At 39.7% G+C, this 25,519-nt stretch overlaps 3 protein-coding genes across 5 annotated transcripts; 2 read left to right on the top strand and 1 right to left on the bottom strand.

The window, feature by feature from the left end:
• Positions 1-568: 568 nt before the first annotated feature.
• f2 (coagulation factor II (thrombin)) lies at positions 569-5,302 on the top strand. The gene is made up of 15 exons (XM_086068217.1): positions 569-725; positions 929-1,009; positions 1,084-1,163; positions 1,241-1,265; positions 1,479-1,544; positions 1,620-1,728; positions 1,802-1,938; positions 2,054-2,347; positions 2,430-2,546; positions 2,607-2,733; positions 3,133-3,300; positions 3,377-3,550; positions 4,441-4,619; positions 4,703-4,773; positions 4,855-5,302. Exons 1-15 carry the CDS (start codon positions 665-667, stop codon positions 5,002-5,004), a joined length of 1,839 nt encoding a protein of 612 aa, XP_085924343.1. The 5' UTR covers positions 569-664; the 3' UTR covers positions 5,005-5,302.
• A 200-nt stretch (positions 5,303-5,502) lies between these two features.
• Positions 5,503-14,081, bottom strand: LOC147178749 (uncharacterized). The gene is made up of 11 exons (XM_086068216.1): positions 13,965-14,081; positions 12,305-12,507; positions 12,079-12,147; positions 11,288-11,380; positions 11,106-11,204; positions 10,774-10,897; positions 10,415-10,694; positions 10,201-10,342; positions 9,515-10,034; positions 7,276-7,731; positions 5,503-7,181 (listed from the first exon to the last, which is right to left on the bottom strand). Exons 1-11 carry the CDS (start codon positions 13,966-13,968, stop codon positions 6,976-6,978), a joined length of 2,196 nt encoding a protein of 731 aa, XP_085924342.1. The 5' UTR covers positions 13,969-14,081; the 3' UTR covers positions 5,503-6,975.
• A 793-nt stretch (positions 14,082-14,874) lies between these two features.
• Positions 14,875-24,885, top strand: LOC147178748 (uncharacterized). 3 transcript variants are annotated; one of them, XM_086069848.1, is made up of 5 exons: positions 14,875-15,270; positions 15,733-15,963; positions 16,745-16,843; positions 17,188-19,824; positions 23,865-24,885. In XM_086069848.1, exons 1-4 carry the CDS (start codon positions 15,040-15,042, stop codon positions 17,296-17,298), a joined length of 672 nt encoding a protein of 223 aa, XP_085925974.1. In that variant the 5' UTR covers positions 14,875-15,039; the 3' UTR covers positions 17,299-19,824; positions 23,865-24,885. The 3 variants fall into 3 exon arrangements, with proteins under 3 accessions (XP_085925974.1, XP_085925973.1, XP_085925975.1); XM_086069847.1 differs by having other exon boundaries at positions 17,188-20,927; XM_086069849.1 differs by lacking the exon at positions 16,745-16,843 and having other exon boundaries at positions 17,188-20,927.
• Positions 24,886-25,519: the final 634 nt, after the last annotated feature.

The raw sequence follows: 25,519 nt of genomic DNA, 5'->3' as shown, positions 1-25,519 counted from the left end.
AGTCCAGCCTTTTGCTCACAGTATGCTCACCTCTTTCTGTCAATATTTGCTCTTATGTGTGCTGATGGGACACTCCAGATAAAGTTTTTAAGGTTCAAGAGAGACTACAGACCTACAACTTTATCTCTTATTTTCACCGATCTTTATACATTTTCTAGATTATGTACCTGGCAACTTCCTGGGAAATAAAAGACAGGAACAGAAGGAAGGCTTCCAAAGCAGAGTATGCATACCGTTGGCACATTTAAAGAACTCGCGTAAGAAAGTTCAAAATGGTCACTGATGCAGGTTGAAGATCATTATGTAGAATGTCTGTCATTTTAGCATATACATTTCTTGATAATCTCAATGCACATCTACAAATCCCACTAAACAGTATATCCAGAGAATCAAATCACATTCAGATGAATGTATCCAGATCCAGACAACATATCCAGTCAAGCAGAACACAAGCAGGCATTCAAATAACACATCAATAATAATATTAGACCTGGTCTAAGGAGCAGGATAAACTCGAGTAAAAAAAAGTGTGCCTCATCAAACGAAATCACACTTTGACCTTGCAGTCAATATTCCCGCCCACCAGATGACACGGAGTCTACAAAGAGACTTAACCAGAAATCTAGTGGATTTGGTTTGGACATTCTGCGTGGACGTATAGATCATGGTGGGACCAGCGGCTGTTCTACTTCTGTTCCTGCTGCAAGGCTGTCTGACAGAACATGGTATTTGATCCTTGTACTTTCTTTGGTACCGGTAGTGAAGTGAAAATGTCAGAATGCTTTTACATCACGTACGCCAGTGATTTCATGAACCCTGACTCAAGACCAAGAAGGTCAAATTAGCACTTCCCAAAAAAACTAACACTTCTCATTAGAACCTCAGTTCGAGTTCTTAAAGGCACGTACATTTAAATTTGTTTGTGTAGTTTTTATCGACAGCGAACAAGCTTCAGAGGTTCTGATCCGAATGCGACGAGCCAACCAGCTGTTCGAGGAGGTGAAACCAGGTAAACAACCTGCTCCCCAAGATGAAAAAACCAAACCCAGTCGACGTGGGTCAGTGTTTCGCTGTTGTACTCAGGAAACCTGGAGAGAGAATGTGTGGAGGAAATTTGCGACCATGAAGAGGCCAGAGAAGTGTTTGAACAGCCAGACAAAACAGTACGAGTACACTCATTTTGACTTGGTGACTATGAGCGCTACTCTGAGTTTAACTACAATTTGGGATTTTTTTTCAGGAAGACTTCTGGCAGAAATATCTGGGTGAGTACACTGTCGCATTTAGCATCTAGTTTAGCTTGGCTGTCCTACGTTCTCAAAAACAACAGGAAGAAGCGAGCACGGCTCACTAACGAGAACAAGTTACATTCGATTCAAGTTCTTTGACTCGGCGAGAAGTTTAATCAAACACGAACAAAGTCCAGAGCAGCTGAACTCACACAAGCACACAAACTGTGCAAATGTGTCCCTCTACAGACTGCAAAGGAACAACACTGGTACGAACACAGTCCAACATCGACTTGGTCAAAGATTGTATATCAGGTAAACGCAAAAATAAGGAAGCGTGGTTGATGTGATCAAAACATACTTCAGTTTGTGTATTTCCCCCCCGCTCAGGTCAATGTGTTTCCGGCAAAGGACTCAACTATGAAGGAAACGTCTACATCACTAAATCTGGTAGACTCTGTCAAAGATGGAATCGGGGCTTCCCGCATCCCATAATAAGGTATCAGCTCCATCGAGGGAGGCACGCAAACACAAATGGTGGCATGTATTTAAGAAACCATGTCTCTCTGCAGGGAATTCAACGCTTCAGAACCGGGCAGCATCCTAAAGGAGAACTACTGTCGGAACCCAGATGGACGAGATGAAGGACCCTGGTGTTTCACTCAGGACCCACTGGTGCCGAAGGAGAGCTGCAGTGTTCCAATATGTGGCAAGTCTTGATAACCAACTCAAGATGACTTTACGCAGCAATACATTTGGACACCTCTGCTCGAAAGTTACAAAGTGTTACAGATGCTGTATCATGTAATGTTTCTTTCTTCAAGGTCAAACCTTTGTACCCCCAACTGTGGCCCCTGCACCAAAAAGGTCGAATGACTGTTTTCTGGAAAATGGCATAGACTACACAGGCGACCTGGTCGTCACCCTACGGGGCCACACCTGCTTGCAATGGTCCCTGCCGGAAGTCAAGAAGCTGTGCCAGGGCAAGGACTTCTTACCCGAAGTCAGTCTTGAGGGCAACAAGTGTCGTAACCCAGACAGCGACCCAGAGGGCCCATGGTGCTATGTTCGGATATCTGGGAATGTGACAATGGATTACTGCGACCTCCAGCTGTGTGGTAAATATGACAACAGTGGTACCACGTCAACCAGTACAACACGCCAATGGGCGCTCTGATGTGTGTGTCTTTCCAAATGCAGAAGAAGAGCTGATTAACTATGAGTCGCCGCCAGAGACTGACGGCCGCGAGCGCTCTGTCCACGGACCTGCAAGGAAGGCATTTTTTAACCCTCGGACCTTTGGGCAAGGGGAGATTGGTAAGCCCTTAGTTCATATCTGGTGGAGAAATGGATGCGCCTGAGCTCGCTGTGTTGCAGTGTGTGGAGAGCGGCCCCTGTTCGAAAAGCAGGACAAGGAGGATGCTAATGAGAAGCAGCTGCTGGAATCATATCAACAACAGCGCATCGTTGGGGGCACCGACGCCGAGGTGTCCTCTGCGCCATGGTAACCAGATTTGAATTTCCGTAGAAACTTGAATGACTATCACATCCTGTTGCATACATTACTAAACAAGGCTGGAAGTACAAATGCGGCATTTTGTTACCTTTGTTAAGTATATTTTGTTATGTCTATTAACTATTCACTGCCAGCCTAGTAAAAATGGATCTTTGACATCTATAACCGTCAATGGCAGGTAACGAGTTAAGTCACATCTCTGTCAGAGTATGGACTATCTAGCTCAGTAAAAAGGAGAATTTTTCTCAAATTCAAGCTTTTTAGTTGATGATAAACAATCTTCAAAATCTTTGCAGTGCACAAATATGGAGGGTCCCATAATCGGGTTTGCCTTGGGGCCCCTTAAATGACTAAATACGGCCCTGCTCAATTTGATCTGTCCTTCAGGCAGGTGATGCTATATAAACGAAGCCCTCAGGAGCTACTGTGCGGCGCCAGCCTCATCAGCGACCAGTGGATCCTCACGGCCGCTCACTGCATCCTATACCCACCATGGAACAAAAACTTCACCACCAATGACATCTTGGTGCGCCTTGGCAAACACAACAGGGCCAAGTAAGACAAAACCTTCCCTTGCCACTTGCCAGGCAACCATTTGCGGGCGACACGTCACAGATCTTTTCTTCTCCAGGTTTGAACGCAACATTGAGAAGATCGTGGCGATCGACAAAATCATCGTCCACCCGAAGTACGACTGGCGGGTGAATCTGAACAGAGACATCGCCCTACTACACATGAGGCGGCCGATCATTTTCACAGAGCAGATCCATCCCGTTTGCCTGCCCAACAAGAAGGTGGCCAAAATGTGAGGCAAAGTTTGACGCCTGAATACTGTAGTTTGTCAGGCCGTTTTCCTTCCCGTGGTAGAAGACAATGAGGCGGTGGTTTTGCTACAAGTTTTTTTTTTTGTGGTCCAAATCAGGGCTTTTATAGTTTTTCATTTTTGTTTGTATTTCGTTTTGAGTTTTAAATGTAGTTAGTTTTAATTAGTTTTCAGGGCGGTTCTGTTAGTTGTATTAGTTTGAGTTATTTCATAATTGCTTAGTTTTAGTTAGTTTCAGTATTAGTTTTAGTGTGTATTACTTGTGCGCAATATTTAAAAACCATGGGAGCAACGTCATCTAAAGGTGCTTTTCTATTGGCTGCTGCAAGATGACATCACTTTTGTGTGACACACTTTCAAATGTCCTTAATCCGGTTAATATAAAAATAAATCATACCCAAAAGCTCATGCAAAGACTAAAACAAAGGACATTTTTGCTATAATTATAGTTAGTTTTGTAAACAAAAAATGTAGTTTCAGTTAGTTTTTGTTTTTTTAAAAAGCATTTTCGTTTTTATTTTATCTCGTTAACGAAATAGTTTTTTGAATTTTAGTTTTTTTGGGGTTAGTTTTAGTTAACTAAAATAACCTTGGTCCAAATACTGTACATCTGTTTTTTTATTCATTTTGCTAGCTTGTCAATTTAGCATCAGCGCTACGTGACCGAAATAATTAGCATTTTGACATGTGTCACGAGTCCGTCATAACAGAGAGAATCCGGTCACTTTTCAAAATAAAGTATTTTTTAAGCCTCGGCTAATCAGTTAACCAGAAGTAAAGGTAAGTTTTTTTTGTTTTTTTCCAACTGTGCAGCCCGGTCCAAAGTAGCTAGGGACGACTGCCGTAGACTGATACTTTTCGATTGCCGACAGGCTGATGAATGCAGGATTCAAAGGTCGAGTGACCGGCTGGGGAAATTTAAAGGAAGTCTGGAGCCCGTCTGCGAGAGCTTTACCGACAGTTCTTCAGCAAATCCATTTGCCCATCGAAGATCAGAACACCTGCAGAGGTTCCACTTCCATCAGGATCACTGACAACATGTTCTGCGCTGGTACTGTTTCTTTGTTCCACTCCAGTTTGTTTTTCTTTTGCTGGTTCAGAAGCCACGCTAACATTACGCTGATTCCTTTTTAGGATATAAACCTGAAGACTCAGAGCGAGGTGACGCCTGCGAGGGAGACAGCGGTGGACCCTTTGTGATGAAGGTGAAAGGAACAACATCGTCATCTATCAACTCAGTCTATTATTTCTGAGAAATTAGTTTGAAAGTCTCCTTGTTGTTGCAGTATCCGGCAGAAAACCGCTGGTACCAGATTGGCATTGTGTCGTGGGGTGAAGGCTGCGACCGTGATGGGAAGTACGGATTCTTCACGCATGTTTACAGGATGAGCAGGTGGATGAGGAAAGTCATTGAAAGCTCTGATGACGATGAATAGATTGTGAAGCAAATTGAAGCAAATAAAGTTAGTCCTGTTCCGAAATTTGATTGATAGGACATGTGGCGACAATCTCTGCTCCAACATTCATCTATATTTACAATAAAATTAACATTTCAATGAAATTACCAACAGCAATCATACTGTATAAAAGTCCTGTTTCCGATTTGCCGATGTCAACCCTATCCACCATTCATCACAGCACAAACATGACTCAGCTAAACAAATGCTATCAAGATGTAGTTTGTATTACAAATTATGCATGATTTGTTAAATAAAGTTTTAGTCGTCTGCGGAATTTTTTTGCATATGTTGTTTCGCTCATCATTTTAGATCCTTGATATCAATCTCAGACAGGTTTGATCATTAGTTTCAAAGGTGAGTGCCTCATTGTCTCTTGTATCCCAATCACCTTTAGATGCAGGATATTCCAAACGGCTTGCTTTCAAGCATAAATCTGTGTTTTGGCTCTTTCTAAACAATGTCAAAAAGTGAAACAAAATACATGAAAGATATTTTTCTAATAGTTTTATTTGCTAATGAACACTATGCTAATTTGGATGATCAAGATGGATGAGATTTGGCAGTGTGTTTTTTTTGGAGCTGAAATAATGGATATCCTCCGAAAAATATGTGTAGCTCATGCCAATGTATAAAATGAAGACTTGTGCCTTCCGTAATGATCTTGAAGGGTTGACAACAGTGAGTGTGCCTCCAAACAGAAACTCTGAGGCAATTTGTGCACCCTTAAAACGAGACACAGGCAAGAAACAACTTTGACTTTTAAATTTTATGTAAAGTGATATTAAAGAGAGACCCCATTTTTAACATGGAAGCTCTCTATGTAAATGACAGATTTTACAACCTATTTGCTTTTTTTTCCTTCTTTCAAACTGATGAATAAATTCTGAAAACTATTTTAAGTAATTTGGCCCCCAAAATGTTGTTCATTGTGGTTTGTTTAAAATGAAAATAAGAAAATATACCTTATAGCCATGGGAAAAAATAATAGACTGCCCTTGATTCTTCACTTTCCTGTTGATTTTAAATGTGGAGCAAATATGTTTGGACCGATACATTAACTCATTCACTGCCATTGACGGTTATAGATGTCAAAAATTCATTTGAAATATTTCTATTAGTTTAACTTTTTTTCACTTTTGTTAACAAGAGTATGAAAACCTAGATTTTTTTTAAATTGTTCATTTAGAACAGATATAAAATCAGTGATTAATCATGAGTTAACTAGTGAAGTCATGTGATTAATTACGATCAAAAAATGTAATCGCCTGACGCCCCTAATTTTAAATAATCATCTTTTCTTTTTTTAAATCGTGTCAGGCGATTTTTTTTTTTTACTGTAATTAACTGCATGACTTCACTAGTTAACTCACGATTAATCACACATTTTTATATCTGTTCTAAATGTACAGTAATTATTTTCTCTAGGATTTCATACTCTTGTTAACAAAAGTGGAAAAAATGTTAAACTAATAGAAATAGTTCAAATAAATGTTTGACGTCTATAGCCGTCAAAGGCAGTGAATGAGTTAATAACAAAAAATAAATATATATTTTTTAATTAAAATAAAAAAGAAAGCTCATCAAGTGCTGAATTTAGGAGCTGATCGAGACATTTTTCAAAAGTTTTTCTTGATAACTAAAATCACTTCAGAACTTCTTACTTAACTATCTATACCATAGTACTGCCTGCTTTAAGGCATCTGTTTTCTTTTGTGTCCGTTAGTCTCTTCATACACTTTTAGTGGCACCAGACATAAAAATGAAGAAGAAATACACATACCGGTAGTCTCTTTTTTTCCATGACTGTAAACTAAAATTGTATTTAAATTGTATCCATTTAGGAAAATTTCCGGAAAAAGGAAATGCATAATCATTTGGAATACTAAAACTAAAGAAAAGCTGCACACCCTTCAAGGCTGCAGAAGTAAAAAAAAAAAAAAAACAGTGTCATACTTCATCAGGTGGCACCGCTTCGCCGGCGGCTGGCCCGTGTGTCAACAGGTGTCTGTTCAGGTGAGTCCTGCGAGTGTAACTCTTGGGACAGGAGGCGCAGGCATATGGACGATTGTTGCTGTGACACAACAAGTGTTTCGTCAGGTCGAACTTCCTCCGTAAGCATTTTCCACATTCGGGACAGGAGAAGGGCTTCTCGCCTGGATGCCAAGCATTTCACAAACACCAATCAGCCATGTTTACATCTGGGACACTAAACATTTACCCTTAAGAGTGCAGAGCAGTTAAACATACCGGTGTGGATGCGACGATGTTCATTCAGGTGGCCGGAGAGAGCGAACGACTTCCCACATTCATCGCAGGCGTACGGCCGCTCACCTGTGTGAACCCTCATGTGTTTCTGCAGGTCGCCACCGGACGGCCAGCCCTTGCCGCAAACTGTGCACACATACGGCCGCTCCCCGGTATGCTGCCGTACGTGCACATTGAGGCCGGCGAGCGCAGTGAAATCTTTGGAACAGTAGGAGCAGCGATACGGCCGCTCGCCACTGTGCGTCCTCAGGTGGCCCTCCAGACCGTCGCGGGTCTTGAAGCATTTGCCGCACTGAGAGCACAGGAGGCGACTGTCTGCGTTGTGAGTCGCTTGGTGGGACTGGAGGCCGGTGAGCGTGGCGTACATCTTGTTGCACTTGTTGCACTGGAACGAGAGGGGCGTGTGGGAGCGCTGGTGGATGCGAAGCAGAGTCACACCTGCAGAGAATCAGAGAAGATAAACAAGTGACATTATGCATGGAGGCATGATCAAGATTGATGTTGACTGTTGGGAATTAATCAGTTGTTCCCAAACCTTTTACACTATCACCTAAAAAAATATATATACTAAGCACTACAAAAATAGGCCTGTCACAATTGAATCTTTTTCAAATTGATTATTCCATTCAATAATCGCCCCCATCCCGCCCCACCCCCAGAATTGTATTCTTTGTCTTATAATTATTATTATTTTAATCCACTAAGGTTGAACGCGAGTTGAATTGAGTGGATATAACTACTCATTATTTATTATCTTGTGTGCATTATTAAACGCAAACAAAATTTGCCTATGCTTAACTGTTAGCAATCGCAATTAGCATTAGCGTGCTAGCGATTACATTTAAAAGGAACCCCGACTGTCATGACAAGTTTGCTCTATATTATTTATTTGGTTGCTACTAACATAACTAGGAGATTCATTTTTCAAAAATCATTTCCAGTTAAATAAATTTTGTAGAAACTTTATTTGTACGTACGCCACCATTGTTATTTAGGTCGCAACGCATTCCGTGCGTAGTGACGTAGAATGGCGGCTGGCTCTCTGCCGAGCAATGTGAAACGCCTATAAAGAAACCAAGTTAAGCCTCGTAGCGTTCCGAAAGAAACAACATGCGATCGAGAGAGTCACCCTCCCCCTACGCCGTGCTCTCGTCATTCACCCGACGCATTCAAGAGTTTTGATCGTCCCTTTAGAAACGTTACAGCCTATACTAAACTGTTAGCTATCGTGATTAGCATTGATGTGCGAGCGATTACCATTTAAGGTAAACAAATATTAACTACCATTTAGTTCACACATACATCATATCTACATTACGCAGAAGTGTCTTAAAAGTTACTTACAGACGATGCTTCAACAATAGTCCATGAGCACAAACCTTGAGGCTACAATGAGATCAATAACTTCCTATCTGCTGTGTGTGACTTGCAAAAAAAGTCAGTGTCGAAAAATGGACGGCAGCGCAAGCATGGTTCCGGGAGAGCTTCGAGGCAGACATTTTCAGTCGACTTATCCGACTTGGTTGACTTTTTGTTCTCCAGCCCTAACCATATGTCAGCACTGAACTCCTATCTTGAGACATCACCGTACTTTTTTCTTTTACCAAAGTGTTTTTTTACACAATTATCTGTACAGTACTCACCCCCCCCACCCAACACACATTTTTTATTTATTTACAATAATATGTTGTATGTGCCCCAACTATTCTAAAAACAGTATTCTGATTAACATTGCATTTGTGGAATATTATTTAAGCAGCAAAATCCATCCCTTTTTATCCATCTCAGGGGGCGGCCATTTTGTCACTTGCTGTCAACAGAAAATGACTTGTTCCTGAGCAACTACCAGAGATGGCACACTGTGACTTGCTAAGAAGAATCTAAACAAGAAGAATGTCAACATTTATTTATTTAAACTTAGCATGGTACACGTTTCTTAATGTACCAAATATTCTATATTTAGTTGAAAAATGAAATAGAATGTGTTCAATGAAAAAAAAGCTGTTATTATTTACGCAACTATCTTTAAAAAGGACATTTTAGAGCTGTAATTTTAATTCTGTGATACCTTGACACCGCAATATTTTTGCTCACGATTATCATACCATCAAAATCTAATATCGGCCCATGCCTAGTTTAGACTAGTCGGGGCACACAAAAAATGTTTGGGTTGACTTCTCCTTTAAGTACAAAGTATTTTTGCCACCTCTATCCATGTTACCTGAGAAGGTCTGCTCACAGAAACGGCAACGATAGCGCAGCTCGGCACCCTCCAACGTATGAGTCTGAAGATGTCGCAGGAGCCGCGTCTGCGAGCTGAACGTCTGCGAGCACTCGGTGCAGGTGAGGTCAGGCGGCCGGTGCTGCAGGCGGTGGGCGTCCCTCTCTTTGTCCGACTTGAACTCTTTGCCGCACTGGTCGCAGATATACCCGCTGCTGTCACGGTGCGTCTGCTTGTGATTGGTCAAAGTGGCCAGGTGAAGGAACTCCTTGTCACACTGGCCGCATCGAAAGACGGGCCGGGCACGGTGGCTGCGCTGGTGCGCCAGCAGCTCAGCTTTGGTGTCGAAGATATCGTCGCACTGGAAACACATGTGGCTTTTGATGGAGCGGAGGTTTTTACGTTGATGTTCTGAGGAGGGGAGTGCCTCGTTATCAGTCTGTGCTTCAGCCTGGCGCTCTTTTAGAGTCGCGGCTATGACGGAGCCACACGACTTGCTGGAACGCAGGTGACCTATCACCTGCAGACAAACAGCTCTGATATGGATTTTTTTTAGGCTGATGCCAATAACTGGCAGAATAAAATTCCAATAACAGATTAATTGAAAAATATATTATCATGATGCCACCTGAGCTTGTTGTTCTTGAATCTAGTTGTGGTTGTGACAGTGTGGAGACAGACCTCACCTGAGAGCGGTAGATGAAAAATTTCCCACACTTCGGACATTTGTGAGCCACTCGCTGAGAATGCTGGGGAATACTGTATATGGCGTCAGAGGGCGGCTGATCTGTCACATTTCTTGATTGGCTTGAGCCTGAGTCCTCCCCTCTAGTTAGAAACATTGATTGGTGAAATATATTAAGTGTGTCATGGATGACATCAGACAGGAAAAAAACTCACCTGTCCGCCTCCAAGTTTACATGAGAGACTGAATCCACAGTTGAGCTGAGGTTGGGCTTGGGTTCAGCTGGTGATGGCATTTGGCCAGTCACAGTCTTCTCTTCTTCATCTTCCATCTTCATGGTTACCTCCATATCCACATCCAGGGCGATACTGCCTGTGTCAATGTGGGAATCCGATTGGACTTGTACATGGAGGTGAGGAGGCTCAGGATTGGTTAGCTTTGTGATGAGAGGGTGGGACCAAGCAGAGTGGAGGATGTTCTCTGTGTCACAATCAACTAAAAAAATAAAATAAAATGTTTTGCCAAACGTCGGCTTCAAACAAACAAGACGCACAGCCAGATGGATGATTTCTACCTGCGGGAGCGACTTGACCCAACTGACAGCTCTGATTACTCAGTAGTACTTTCAGGTCCTCCCTGTCAGACAGACTGAAACAGTCTGCCACGCCAGCGGGGGCAGCACTGAGCCATGATGCAGCCTGAAAAAAAAAAGAAGTGCCTTTAGTATATACTACACACTTCTCCTTCCACATTTCTCAACCGTTTTTTCTACAGAAATCACTTTCAATCAATTTTTTTGTTTTATTCATTGTCTTTCATACTTAACAGAAAATGATATCATGGCCTTGCATCAATATTTTCATCATAACAATAATTTTTTTGTCCATTCCATGAATTTGTGTGTACCTGTTTGAAGTCAGGAACCGGAAAAAGCTGTTCCAGCCTGGCCAGGAAGTCAGACAAAAGAGTCTGGAGCGCCTCGTCAAACGTCTGGTTGAACACATCCTTAAAAAGCAAAGTAAAAAAGGTGGCATGAAAGGACAGGCTAATCTTGAGATGAGATATCTTCTTGTTGCTGCTCCTCTGACCTGCAACAGGCACTCTCTATCCACTGGACTTGCTTTTTCAGTCAGAGTCAATAAAACAGAATCACAGTCGACAATCTGTGATCCTGCACTGAGCTGTGAAACAAAAACCACAAAAGTAAAGCACAGTTTGACCGTGTCAACTTCAAAATGACTATGTTTATGACACATGCATAAATTGATCATGTTACTTTACTTACAATCACATTGGCCTCTCTACACTTTTTCCACACTTATGTGAAGTTCAGTTTACATGCACTGTGTTAAATTCGATCTTTGGCCAGACTGCTACAAGTCAAGTGGTTGAATGGATAACATTTTACGCTTGCTAGTTGCTACTATTATTTTTTTCACAAAGGAGATCTGCCTTGGTTGTTGTGGTTATGGTGATGCAGAAAGGCAGTCAGAAAAATGTAAATCCCAAAATGTTCCCTGGATGTTACAAGACAATGCTTTGGCTAGTTTTCACAACAAAGATTTGATGGAAAAATAAAAATAACAGGAGAATAGATTTTAATAAGATCAGTGAGTGAATTGATTGCAACAGTTGTTGTTTTTTAAGTTTTAATTTAAGTATGTGAAAATGATGATGAAACCTGGATTAAATTAAACTAAACGATGAAAATAGTGTGTGTGTGTGTGTGTGTGTGTGTGTGTGTGTGTGTGTGTGTGTGTGTGTGTGTGTGTGTGTGTGTGTGTGTGTGTGTGTGTGTGTGTGTGTGTGTGTGTGTGTGTGTGTGTGTGTGTGTGTGTGTGTGTGTGTGTGTGTGTGTCTCTCTCTCTCTCTCTCTCACTGGTGGCATGGAGCTGGAGCGAATCCTGTCCTGGTGATTAGTCTTCGGTTCAGCATCATAAAGGCTCACCTGTGGTAAATGACGAAATGTTGATGCTTAGACTTTTCTAAACTGCAACGATTTAAACACATGGGATTTTATTGTGGTGGTAAACAAAAAAAAATCACAACTAATGCTTTTGGTTGAGAAGAAAAACAACAACACTCAAATAGGACAAAGATTGCACCTTGGCCCTCAGCGCAAGCAGCAGCAGGCTCCTCTGCTTTTCTGTCAGTAACTGAGGAACTGCTTCTGTCATCAGAGACACAAACTCTTCCAGAATCCCATAATTCTTGACGCTCTGCTGCTGTGCCACCTGCCACATTGCCGCCGTCAGCAGACGAAGAGGAGGGACGAGGAGTCGCAGCGAGGAGAAGGAGAGTGGAGAGGCTGTGGAGTGAGAGCACCAGTACAATTTATAATGGAATTACAATTGGAAAATATAATTATACTCAGAGGTAGGTAGTATTAGTAGTAGTTTGATTTTACTTTAACTTGAGTGGGGTTTTTTTAGAACAAACAGCACTTTTACTCCGTTATGTAGAGCGACATTCTGCTCGATACTTAACCATTGCTGTGTTTTGACTCCATTATTTATTTAATAGAAAAATCTCTTTGTCCACATGCATCACAGAATCTTAACTGTGCCATTTATTTTTTCCACTTCACTTGAGGTTTGTAGCCAGGTTTTGGCTGGGAACACAAAAAAATATACATAAATATACAAATACACAATATACACAACTCATAAAATTCATAACTGTTGGCACTTATAAGTCAAGAGACTACTCTTTTTGTATGACATCTGGTTGTTTTAGTCAGACACAAAAAATTGATTTCCCACCTAACCCTAGCTAAATTTAAGTTCCCTAAGACACTGGTTCTCAGCCCCGGTCCTCAAGTACCCCTATTCAGCTTGTTTTTCATGTCTCCCCAGCCAACACAGCTGAGGATCGTTATCAGGCTTCGTGCAAAGCTTGCTGATTAGCTGTGTTGCTTGTGGGAGACATGGAAAACAGGCTGGATAGGGGTATTCGAGAACCGCGGTTGAGAACCACTGCCCACTGTACTTCATCTTTTCTTTCCCACACCTTTTCACACTAAACCGGGGGTGGGCAAACTCAGTCCTAGGTTTATGCAGATCTTGCCGATGAGCTGATCATATATCAGCTGTGTTGGAGAAGGAAAACATCCAAAACCCGCAGGACTCTGTCCCTGGAGGACTGAATTTGCCCACCCCTGCGCTAGACTGTGAAACAAACTCCTATTTTATGCATCCTCTGTCTTCACTTTGAAATGATATACATTATCTTTCCATCTCTTATTTGGCCTTAATCCTAATCTAGTATTAAATCCTACTTGTTATAAATTAATTAAAAATAATGTGCTTTAAAAAAAAACATTGTCTTTCATGTTTCTGTCTTGTTTAACTCTTCCAGGTCATGGTACTCGCAAATGTTGAATGGAGGCAACTGAACTCTTCTTTTTTAGTTAATTTGTTGTGCTTTTTCCTTGTTTTCCAAAAATGACGACGCTGTATACGAGGCAATTTATAGCAAACGAGCAGGTAACTTAGAACAAAGGAGCAAAGGACGAAGCATCCAAAAATGAGGCAATATCTCATAAATAAAATGATCTATTACTTGTATATCTACCTAACTCGATGTAAGAACAACCTAACTTTACTGTTTACTAATTACTGATGTTTTGATTGTTCGTTTCATGGAATTTGATTGCAGTACTTGCAAACAGAGAGTGCATACAAGCTGGCGAGCTAGCTAACTGTTTAGTCTGATAAATGACGCTCTCTCACGTAATACAAAAAAAAAAAATGCAACAACACGAACCCATTTGGCCTTTAGGTCACAGACTGGAAATTCAAGTTGGTAATAATCCTGATAAGTTAGCAGCCTTCATTTACGGTCCAACATCAGACTAGACAGCCATCATACCGGAAGGTAAAACTGCTTGTGGTACACATCCGGCCACACTCACGCATACGTCATCACAACAACGGCCAATCAGCCAATCGGAACATTATTTGAGAAGACCATGTTTGATTTTAACTTTTATTACCCCTATAAATTAAATATATATATACTGTATATGTTTTATGCTTCTTTTACTACAAAAATATAAAATATCTATTATTATTTTTAAATTTCATCCCTTCAAGTTTGTTTGTTTTCACAATGCAATGATTTTTTTTTCTTATACAGTAGTACATTTCAACAGGTTAACTTTTGAAATCAAAATGTGTTTCTTTTACTTGGTCATGGTCATCAGAGGATTTCCCCACTTATTACCATCAAAATTCCATTAGTCGTTTATTTGCTCCCTTGACTTGCAGTAACAGTCTTCCACAATCGTTATTGAGCTAAAGCACCCTTCTTACACAAGAAAAATATCAGAACACCCCGCCTAACAAAAATACTGAAATAATGATGATTTCGTCTCAGTGTATACTCACTGTTTAATTAATCACAAATCTCATATGCCTACCTTAAATTGTACCTAAATTCGAAATAAATTCATATTTGAAAAAATAATCATGAACATTAAATATCTTGTCTTTGTAGTGTATTTGATTGAATATAGGTTGTAAAGGATGGCCTAATGTGAACTTCATTGATTAACCAAACTGTCGTGTTACGTTACACACCCCTTTCTCACCTTTGGGCTACTTTGACACAGATACACTAAACCAGCATTATCCATCTTTGCCTAAATGGATTATCAGGCTTTTGGCGAGTGCAACACAAGCAACGAGATTGAAGCAGAGGCAGCACATTGATAAAGACAAGCATTGTATTAGTTTGTTCCAGCCAAGTAACAGCTAATTTGACCTTTTACAGCCTATCCATTAGTACCTGAACGTTGGCCTGTTAATTATCCCAAGGTAAGCTGAATAGAACCTTGCTTATGGATTCTGAAGACGAAGGCAAGGTCTTTGCAAAAGACCAGAACCCTGTGATTTCTGAGGAGGAAGTTGAAGAGGAGGACGAGGAGGAGGATGCCACAATTTTCAATGCCTGGATGCAGCGGTACAGAGGTGGCGAGCAGCAGAAGACAACTGATGAAGAGAAAAATGAGGACGGAGAAGAAAAACCTGCACGTCTTCAAACAAAACGCAGATCATCATTACCGTGTCTGGTAATATGCAGCCCGTAGAATTTCTTCATTGCTGTACTTAAGTAGATTTATTTCAGGTACTGTAGGCCGACTTTAATTGATCATTTATTTTTCAGGCGACTTTTTACTTGTACTCTCTTTATTTGAAAACAAAAATCTGTACTTTTAAAAAAAGGATTTGTCTGTGTGTATGTCAAAACAGGTAGCCTATTGTATATACAGCAGGGATGGACAACTGGCAGCTGTACCTTGTAAAAGCACTATTCACCACTAGATGGCAGACTTCGCTTAGTTGTGCTTTAACTTGCCCAACCCTAAAATGCCGTCAAGTTGAATTAGTTCTTCTACTGTAACTTTTTTACACAGCTATCTATGTTTCCACTACAGTAAAGTCAGAGTGTGACTGCTTTTTGCACTCTCTGGTTAGTCGTTGTTTCCAGTTGTTTCCTGTGAATAAAATAAACTCTCACTGGTGTGCCGCAGTCGACTCTCACGACCATGCAGCTTGCTCGTCTCCACTCCTGCACCCGGGCTCCCGTGACCGCCAAGACTCTGCTGCGGAGTTCCTCCGCTCGCCGCCTGCTGCCCTCGCAGCAGGAGGGCGCCGCCTGTGCACCTGCCACTGAGCAAAGACCCTCTCTCATACCTACAATCCCGGAGGCCATTACGCCTGAGAGAAAGGGCCAGTTCAGGAGACGCAATGTCATGTCTTTGGTGGGTGATATATGGTTACGAGTGCATTTGCAAGATTGTAGTAACTTAGCATAGCTTTTGGAATTATGTCCAAAAAGATCAACTTTGATTTTAACCAAATCTCCCAATTGCATGTGGAAAATGTGTTCTGATCTGATAAAAAAAAAAACAAGGCTGAACCGCTACTATTATTATTATTATTATTATTATTATTATTATTATTATTATTATTATTATTATTATTATTATTTCAACGCAACACTGTTCATCACCAAAGGAACCCTATAGAGTGAAGCATGAAAGTGGAATACAAAGTAGAGGGCAGCTACAAATACCAGTCAATTTTGTAAAAAAAAAAAAAAAAAATCAACGACAACAACAACAACCAAGGCTTCTGCTGAAAATACAAAAAATATATAAAGAAAAGCCTACTAGAACACCTGAACTTTATTTGGGGTTAATCGGAGGTTAAATGGGGGTTGGTGTTGGTGTGTGCACTCACATTATACACGAGTTTAAAATTTTGATTTTTTTTTTTATGTTTTATACTGAGCAGTGAATACAGCCACATTTTACTTCCCCACTTGAAAAGATTAAAAAGAAAAGAAGAAAGAAATCCATCAGAAACACCCCCCAAAATCACTTTTTTGTCATTTTGGTAAGAATCGTTATTAAGACAGAAGGCGTGACTTGGAAGGGTGAAATTGCAAACTCTTCCTTTAATGTTCAAAGTCATTAATCAATGTTAAAATAGTTTTAAAAATATATATATAAAACAAAAATCTGCTTGTGTGTACTGTAGAGCGATGCAGACAGCATGTGCCTGATCTGCCATAACGACCTGAACCGAGGATCGGGCGGTGTCCGCGAGCTGCAGTGCACACACACATTCCATCGAGAGGTAAATACCCAACAAAGACATTAGACTGCCACTTCTTATATCACATTGATATAAACCAAAAGGACAAATTGATACCTTCTTAAAAATAATCGTCTATGAGTCATTTTTTCAGATTTTTCAGGAAACACAAAATATTGAACAATTTCCATCATAGAGAGATGATTTAGGTTAAAAAAAAAAGAAGAAAAAAAAGATCTAGGCAATTATTTTAAGAGGGAAATGTATATTTCCTGAAATGAATATACGGTACATACATGGAAATGTATGTTTCCTGCTCTTGACATCATGTAGTATCTTTGCTATTCTTTGGTTAAATTGACATTTGTGTTTATTCTGTCTTTCAGTGCATAGAGGAATGGTTATGGAGAAAGCAGTCATGCCCTACATGTCACATCCAAGTGCTCACGCCACAGCAGGCCGCCTACTGGAGCTCCACCAGGGTGATCGTACCCTGAGACACAAATCCACACTCAATGGAGCTCCACCAGGAGGGGGGCAAGAGTGCAATGCAGCAGCCTTGAAAATGACCACACATCCAGTAGCAGTGACATGGTCAACGGGGAACTTGATAAAGACCATCAAGATGACTGTGGGCACTGGGAGGCTGGTGTTAATATGTACAGTCATGAAAAACTGACAGAACATTTTTAATAGATGACCAATCTTAAAAGTGACTGCTTGTAATAATTGGTGTGTGGTACTATTTACTTTTTCAGTTCACAGATTACTGTTAGTACAGTTTGTAAATAGGGTGAAATTGCAGGGGAGACGGTGCGCTAAAATTGTATGAATGACAGTGTTAACACTTGTGCCCTGCCCTTGGCTGGCGACCACTCCAGATTATAGATTGCCTCACGTCCAGTCAGGTGTGATAGGCACACCCACTTCTCCGTGTTGGTGATCCTTACATCCATATCATCTTTGATTGGAATGCCGTTTTTTTGGGGGGTGGGGGTGGGGGGGTAACTTTTTCTCTGCTTACTACGGAAGCGTATTGCATTTATTTACTTGAGAAAAAAAAAGTCCTGTTTTCCTGACAAATTTTTGGGGGAGCTTTGTTTTTTTTAAAGTTTTTTTTCTGTTTTATTGAATATTTTTCCCCTGTTTTATTGAGTATTTTTTTTCTATTTAAAAAAAAAAGATTTTCCTCAGTTTTTCTGAATATTTTTTTAAAAAAGGTTTTCCCTTAGAGATTAGAGAGCAAACCACAATGCAGTATACACATTCATTCCTTTATTGAGAGCCAGTAAGTAAACATGACCATCTTATTGCATATGGAGGTATGCGGGAAAGTGTCCGCAACAAGTCACAAGTCCCCAAAAAATACTCCAAAAAACAGTTTTTTGGAATAATTTTTCCCTGTTTTTCTGAATAAATCCCCCCCGTTTTTCGGAGTCATTTTTCCTCCTGTTTTTCTGAAAAAAAAAATTGACGGAAAAAAAATATTCAGAAAAACTGAAAATAAAAAAAAATACTCAAAAAAAAAAGCTCCCCCCCAAAAAATGTGTCAGAAAAACGGGAGGGTTTTTTTCAAGTGAATGCAATACGCTTCCGTAGCTTACAGACTTTGAGCATGCATGTTTTTTTTAAATCAAACTTCTTTTTTTTACCCCATCTCTGTTGTATTCCCGAGAAGTGAAGGGCTCTTTTGCTCAGAGGCCCTTTATCAGTTAGGTAATCCTCTAGGGAAGAACGCGTGGACATTTGGAAATGCTCTTCAAACATTAACACCATGAAGAAAATAATGTTCACCTTGAAGTAATTATTAGTTATTTCATTCATCTTTGATGGCTGGCTTCATGTCCATGATATGTCACAGGCTCACAGCACTTCTGCCTTCCATGTTTTTCATCTCATCGTACAGCTGCAATCATTAAATTAAGATTGCTAACATTGGTTGCTAGCTTGCTAAAATGCTGACTTTGTGTGGCGCTAAGTGCTAACTCCCAGATGTGTGATCATTCAATGATCATTATCCCATCACACCTGCTCTTGATTAAGATAATTAGAAAACATTTTAAATTTGACACTGTTAATGTATTTATCTATCTTGTGTATCTCTTCTATTTTGTATTTTTCTGAGCGGTAGTGAACGTCACTAACAGTAGCAGCTATACTTAAAGAGTGCACTTGTGAGTTGGGACGGGAGGATAGGCAGTTAGTGCACGTTCAAATCCAGAGATGTTAGCCCCCCCCCCCCCCCCCCCCCACACACACACACACACACACAAGTTGTCATTGAAGCAAACGATGTTGTAGCTCCAAGGCTCTGTCAGACACTTGCTTTTTTGTGCTTCTTTCTAAGAGCAAGGCTGAGTCCATTGATGAAGTGCTCAAAACAACCGCCACACTCAATGATTACTGCCAGGAGTCAAGTGTGTATTATGGCGGGCTAAAATTAGCTCACTAATGCTATTTAGAGGATAAGTAGCTGCACACGTTCAAACGTGCAGCAAGAGATGATGGGATGATGAAGTTGGAAAACAAATAAACTGAAGACTAAACAGAGGAAAAAAAGGAGACGAGCTTTGCAGTCCACAAGTTGAGTCGAGCTCATCGTACCGTTGAATAGAATTGCTACTGATGAGTTATTAACATTGTTTTTTAGTTTTAAATTATATTTTAGCCGTTTATAATTATGTTAATTTAGTATGGCTGTATGAATAGACCTATATTCTTATCTGTGTTACTTTCATGAGAAAGAGCAACGGGTCTGTCTATTCATTCGTAATCTAAAGGGAGGTTCCGGGGATTTTGCTGTGTCAGAAGGGAGTCAGGCTTATTATTATTGTATTCTTTTAATCTGATTTATACCCATGGGAACGGATTCTCTTGTATTCAGTTGTAACCAGGTGTGTTGTGGGCTGACCTTTTTTTGAACCCTTTTTGTGAATAAATAACGATGTGAGCTGGAGAGAGGGAGCCACATTTGAACAGAGACATCGCTTGGATGGTTTGTCTATGTGGACCAGAAGCTTCTGGTAATTAAAACCTTTGCAAAGGAACTTCTTCAACAGAATCTCACCATTCAGTTAATTGAACACGCAAAGAGTACAATACTTAATATTGTCTACTCTAACAAATGCTGACCGCCGACGCTGAATTATAACGAATGGTCTCCTCCGTTGAACCAAACGGATGGTGTTGTTGACGATTGAGCAGGCTGCGGCGTTCCCTGACGGGCGGAATTTCTGGCGCCATATTAATTCCGGTAAGTGGAGATCTTTATCCACGTAGAAGAAATTTTGTCTGTCTGGTCCGCTGCAGCTGGTTTTTTCGTCTTGCAAATTATCTAAATTTTAAAAGAGATCTGTGTGAACGAGTTGTAGTTTGATGTTGTGAGTTGTGATAATTCCGACGATATTGAACTACACACGTCGTGAGGCGGTGCATTGAAGTGCAGCCTGTAGATTATAGTATTGCGCTTCTGCTTTGGCAGTTTTTGGCCGATTTGAGGACTAGTAACATAATTGTTCATGGCTCTTGGTGTGAAAACGTCCTAAACACGTAATATTTTTTTTTTGTTTGAAAAAGCGCCTGTTTGAAATTGAACAGTATTGAGGGTCCAGGTTGATTACAGTAATAATTGGATTTGTGTTACTGTATTTGCAATCGAGAGATTACGTGTAACTTTTTTTTTTTTTTTTGGCGCTTTTATTGTGGTTTGAGGTCAGGATTCCCGTTTGAATTTCTTTTGTTCCACGGTTGAGTTCGTTAGCACGTGATAAATTTCATTATTTAATAAAGCGCCTTGCAAAAATTTTGCAATAAAGGGAAAACAGTTTAGCTCAGCGGGATTGGGTAACCGCTGTGTATAAACGAGAGGTCACGTGATTCTTATGTGTGTCTGTGTGTGGCCATATGTGTTAACATATTGAACTATTAATATTGAAAGTGAGACGTCACTGTATTGAATCCGGAAGTAAACATAAAAACTACAAATAAAATGGAGGCGATTTCGACCCGGATACAGAATGGTTTGTCCTGAATGCGTTTCCGGTTCAGCGAAAAATAAAAGCGTCGATGAACAATGAAAAAACGAACTATGGATCGATTGTATACAAAGCTTTCGCTGGACAAAATGGTATGTCAGACTTTTGTATTTTCTTTGTTGGTAATGGAAAAAGGCTGAATTTGATGCTAAAATGACTCCAGCATTTGTGGAGCAGTTTACGGATGGGTTGTTTAAAGTTACCCGTTTACTGAAATCACCGTATAAAACTGCAGTTTAAATGCTATAAGATTTGTAGACAACGAATTGAAGGAATAACACCGTTTATTTTTTTTTTTATAATGACTGAAGAGTGTGTGCGTATGCATTTGAGTGTGTGACCTAGCTTCTAAAAAAAGGTGGGGGTTTGTAAGTGAGAAGTGTGCATATGGGGATTTTGTTTGTTTTTCTTTAATATTTTAACTAAGTTTGGTGTTGTTTTGTGTGAGATGATACTGTTGTGATAGTGGCGTTTGTTTTATTAATGGGAATATGATAAAATAGGTTTTGCGATTTATAATGTTAAGATTCCTTCCCCCCCCCCCTTCCCCCGTTTCTAGGTTAGAAAAAAAGGTGGGGGCTGAGCTGTGCGCTGTGAGCATAATGTGTCCTCGTAATGGGACTCTTTTTTTGTCAAAATGGTAAGAGAGGAATGATAAACAATATAAAATAAGTAATAGTATTTGAAAGATATTGTTGAGTTTTTGAAAAAAGAATATTAAATTAGTGTTTTATTTTTTTTTTTATTATTTATTTATTTATTTTTTTAAGTGACTGAGCTAATAAATCTTTATACTTTAATGATTGATGACGATGGTTAATTTGTTAACTTTCCCTTTTCGGGACAAATGAATAAAGAGTAATGATAAAATAATGGCATTTTGTTTGAGAGTTGATATAATTATGCCTACATCTTTATAGCTGTGGCTGGAAGTAAGATAGTTGAATAAGGAGTTATGAATGTTTTTGAAATTGACATGTTGATAATGATTTTTAATATTTGTTTTTTCTCTGAGTGTGTCATTTCAGAAACTGATGTTTGAGTTCCAAGGCAGATGAGGGTTTGATGGCCTTCACTGATTACAAACTGCGAACGGGATGCGCCCCAGCTGCTGATACGTTGTATGGCTAGTAGCTATTTGAAGGGGTATTGAAAAAAAAAAAAGAGAAATGAATAAAGAGGCTGTGTTTTTTTACGAAACATTTTTGAGAAAGCAGGGAGTGAACTGTCTTGCTATGATCCCATATCCTCAGTCTGGCATTTTTAAAGCATTGTATCAACGAATGTGCATTTTTTGATCAGGTGAGCTCTCAGAAAGACTGTGTGTCATCGGATCCACATTGCAGACTGCGTCTGAATGGATGTAGCAGAGATCAAAGGTCAAAAGCCGCAGAGCAACAGTCTTCTCGTCCTGTGCCTAAGAAAAACATGATGTTCAAATTCCTCAATGCCCAGTGACTGTGTATACGCCTCATTCTAGTGACTTCTCCCCTATGGCTGTTTTGCATCCAGAGGAAATCTAAATGCCTGCTTTGAACATTGCTGCCACAGCAGCCGCCATGCTGGCCAGGACTGAACATTGACAACAGCTGCCGTCCTGCCTTTTGCTGGGGGTCTGGACTGAGAAAGTTGGTGGTCGGAATGAGATGTGATCCATTCAGTAAAATGCTACATAGTGATATGCAAGGCATTTTTAATGTGTTGAGTGGGGAACTGTGATCTATAGCAAGATATTTCAGAAAATTGAAAACGACATATGTAAATTTGAAATGAGGGATTGAGAAAATTTATTTCAATCTATAGCCTACTAAATTTTTGCCTATATTTTTGGGAGAATCAGTTTCTGAATTGGTACAATGGGAATTTTATTAATATGTTATGATATGATATGTTTTTATTTTCCCCGTGAGGAACATTTTTGGACTTCGTCCAGCTGCAGCTATAGTATAAAATAAATAATAGAATAGAATAAGTAGTAACGAGTAAAAGACTAACTAAGAGTTTGATGGCTAAATTAGATTTTTTTTTTTAACAGCACTGTGATTTATAAATCCCAGAAATATTTTGTGTGAATTAGAGTAATATGGTTACCTCTATTTTTATGGCCCCAAAGTCATCATATATTAGTGTCTTAAGTTGTATCTGCTTATGCTCAGTTTTATAGTGTTTTGTAGCTCTTTTGTTTATCTCATAGCCTGATTTAGAGGGTTGAGTTATTTATGACGTCTTTTGAGTCATGAGGTCTCTATTTTGTCCTCCCTTTATCTTGACATGTTTGAAAAAATCAGTGGATCTTTGTCAAATGAGGGAGTTTATGTTTAAGAATTTAACCAATGTAGACGAGTTAGAAAATTAAAATCAAACTTAAAAACGAAATTAAAAAGGTTGTGGGGTATCGGCCTACACTCCAATTGACAGGATGAGTTTGAAAATGATAATTCACAGTTTGAATATGAAGAAATCTATCAGAGGAAATCGATCGCAAAGTAAGTCTGAAGCAAGCAAGGACAATAATGCATATTCGCCGAATGAAGGTAATTATATTATATTATATCTTTTATCTCAGAATCATATTTGAAAAATTTAATGTTTGGAGCCCAGTGTTTGCAAAAGAGTATAGATAATATGAATATATGTGAGTTTTTTCCCAGCATGCCAGGATTCGGCCGGTCATGGGATTCTGGGAAGAGAATAAGAGATATGAAAGGCACAGTTATGCAAATTTAGAACAAATTAAGTCATGGTAAAAAATTATCTATTATTGAACAAAACCTATTTGAAAGATAAATATTTATAAGCTCTGTCTTATATTAATGAATGAGCGAATGTCATTCAACTCAATCAAGGGCTGGGCTCTATTTTAATGTCACAAAAATAGATCTTTTCCTGTTCCAACAGCACAGGACCTACGGATCTTAATCAAATAACATTTATTAATCCCAACTAACAAAAACTATCAGGGTTTTTTCCTCCAAATAAAATTTATGTGAGTTTATGAGAAACTAAAAATGAAAAGTTTCTGCACTCAGGAGAACGGCCCCAGGGGGTTGATGAGGAGAAATTCCACAACTGGAAAGGAGACGTGCCAGGCTCGGCCATCTCATCAACTGATGCTCTCAGGTTGAAAGGAGAGACGAAATTCCACAACTGGAGCATCAATCTTATCACCTCCGACCTGGAGCCACGTCAGCTGAATCCGTGCCCGGTTCCGGAGCTGCCGTTTGAGGACATCAGTCAACGGATCAAGAGCAAGTGCCTTTTCTTGGGCAATCATTCCTTTGATCAGTCACATTTTGGGCAGAATAATCCCAGGTGACAAATCGAAGAATTTGGGTAGTCTACCCCAAATTCTTAAAGAAGAGACGAACTATTGCGACACTCTTTTCATTAAAAAAAAAAAAAAAAAAAAGACCTTCAAAGAACTTCATCACAAGATGGCTTCAAAGAACACATATTCGTCTGCCGATACATTGCGACACTTTTTAATGAACAACATTTTATGTTAAGCCTCACATATGCTATGCTTATTCCACTAAAAATCTTTTAAATGTATCAAATTGTTTTTTAATGTCATATGATTGCTAAACTACCTCCTCTTTTGCTAAAGGGATGTTTTAAGGATAATTATTTTTACCACACAACCATTGAAAAAAAAATGTTTTAATGTGTTGAGCTCTCAAGAGCTCAAATGAGGGAATGATGAGTTATTAACATTGTTTTTTAGTTTTAAATTATATTTTAGCCGTTTATAATTATGTTAATTTAGTATGGCTGTATGAATAGACCTATATTCTTATCTGTGTTACTTTCATGAGAAAGAGCAACGGGTCTGTCTATTCATTCGTAATCTAAAGGGAGGTTCCGGGGATTTTGCTGTGTCAGAAGGGAGTCAGGCTTATTATTATTGTATTCTTTTAATCTGATTTATACCCATGGGAACGGATTCTCTTGTATTCAGTTGTAACCAGGTGTGTTGTGGGCTGACCTTTTTTTGAACCCTTTTTGTGAATAAATAACGATGTGAGCTGGAGAGAGGGAGCCACATTTGAACAGAGACATCGCTTGGATGGTTTGTCTATGTGGACCAGAAGCTTCTGGTAATTAAAACCTTTGCAAAGGAACTTCTTCAACAGAATCTCACCATTCAGTTAATTGAACACGCAAAGAGTACAATACTTAATATTGTCTACTCTAACACTACTTAATGAACAGTAAGAAGAACAGTTGCTTGTAGCTAAACATCAAGGGCCTCAAACTAAATATTTTATAATCTACTTCCTGTAATGGGTCTGTGAGCTAGCCGTTCGAAAGACCAATTCATTTAATTTACATAATACCGCCCTCACACAATTTCTCCGCCCATGACTTGGCAGCTAGGCTAGTGGATGAGACTACATGCAAGCCCTCCAAGCCAGAAAGTAAGCAGAGCTGCAGAATTAGCAAAGATTAGCTTTAAACTAACAGCATCGACAGCTTTAGCTGTTTTAAGTACACGTGTAATTAATTGAGAGTAAAAATTAGATGTACAGCGAAGCGCTTTAACATGCACAAAGCACTCTTCGTAATTTTGACCTACCATCCCGCCATTAGGTTAGTGCGCTGCTGCTGCTTCACGACTCCACAAAATGAACCACAGTGAGTCTGATTCAGGATCAAACAAGCAAGAGTAAAAGGCGGTGTTGTG

Source organism: Leptonotus elevatus, chromosome 2 (assembly GCF_054856555.1).
Source record: "Leptonotus elevatus isolate MCC_2025b chromosome 2, RoL_Lele_1.0, whole genome shotgun sequence".
Lineage (NCBI taxonomy): Eukaryota > Metazoa > Chordata > Actinopteri > Syngnathiformes > Syngnathidae > Leptonotus > Leptonotus elevatus.
Note: the sequence above shows the minus strand (reverse complement) of the source record. Positions and strands in the feature narration are given on the sequence as shown.

Bases quoted from the DNA above. Each gene is read 5' to 3' on its own strand.
- LOC147178749 (XM_086068216.1), bottom strand. The intron at 10,343-10,414 runs GTGAGTTTTTTT...GTTTCTAACTAG, and splicing joins GTAAACTTGGAGGCGGACAG to AGGGGAGGACTCAGGCTCAA. The intron at 10,035-10,200 runs GTGAGGTCTGTC...GTTTGTCTGCAG, and splicing joins TTTTCATCTACCGCTCTCAG to GTGATAGGTCACCTGCGTTC.
- f2 (XM_086068217.1), top strand. From the start codon at position 665: ATGGTGGGACCAGCGGCTGTTCTACTTCTGTTCCTGCTGCAAGGCTGT. The intron at 1,729-1,801 runs GTATCAGCTCCA...GTCTCTCTGCAG, and splicing joins TTCCCGCATCCCATAATAAG to GGAATTCAACGCTTCAGAAC. The intron at 1,939-2,053 runs GCAAGTCTTGAT...TCTTTCTTCAAG, and splicing joins CTGCAGTGTTCCAATATGTG to GTCAAACCTTTGTACCCCCA.
- LOC147178748 (XM_086069848.1), top strand. From the start codon at position 15,040: ATGGATTCTGAAGACGAAGGCAAGGTCTTTGCAAAAGACCAGAACCCT. The intron at 15,271-15,732 runs GTAATATGCAGC...GGTGTGCCGCAG, and splicing joins GATCATCATTACCGTGTCTG to TCGACTCTCACGACCATGCA. The intron at 15,964-16,744 runs GTGGGTGATATA...TGTGTACTGTAG, and splicing joins GACGCAATGTCATGTCTTTG to AGCGATGCAGACAGCATGTG.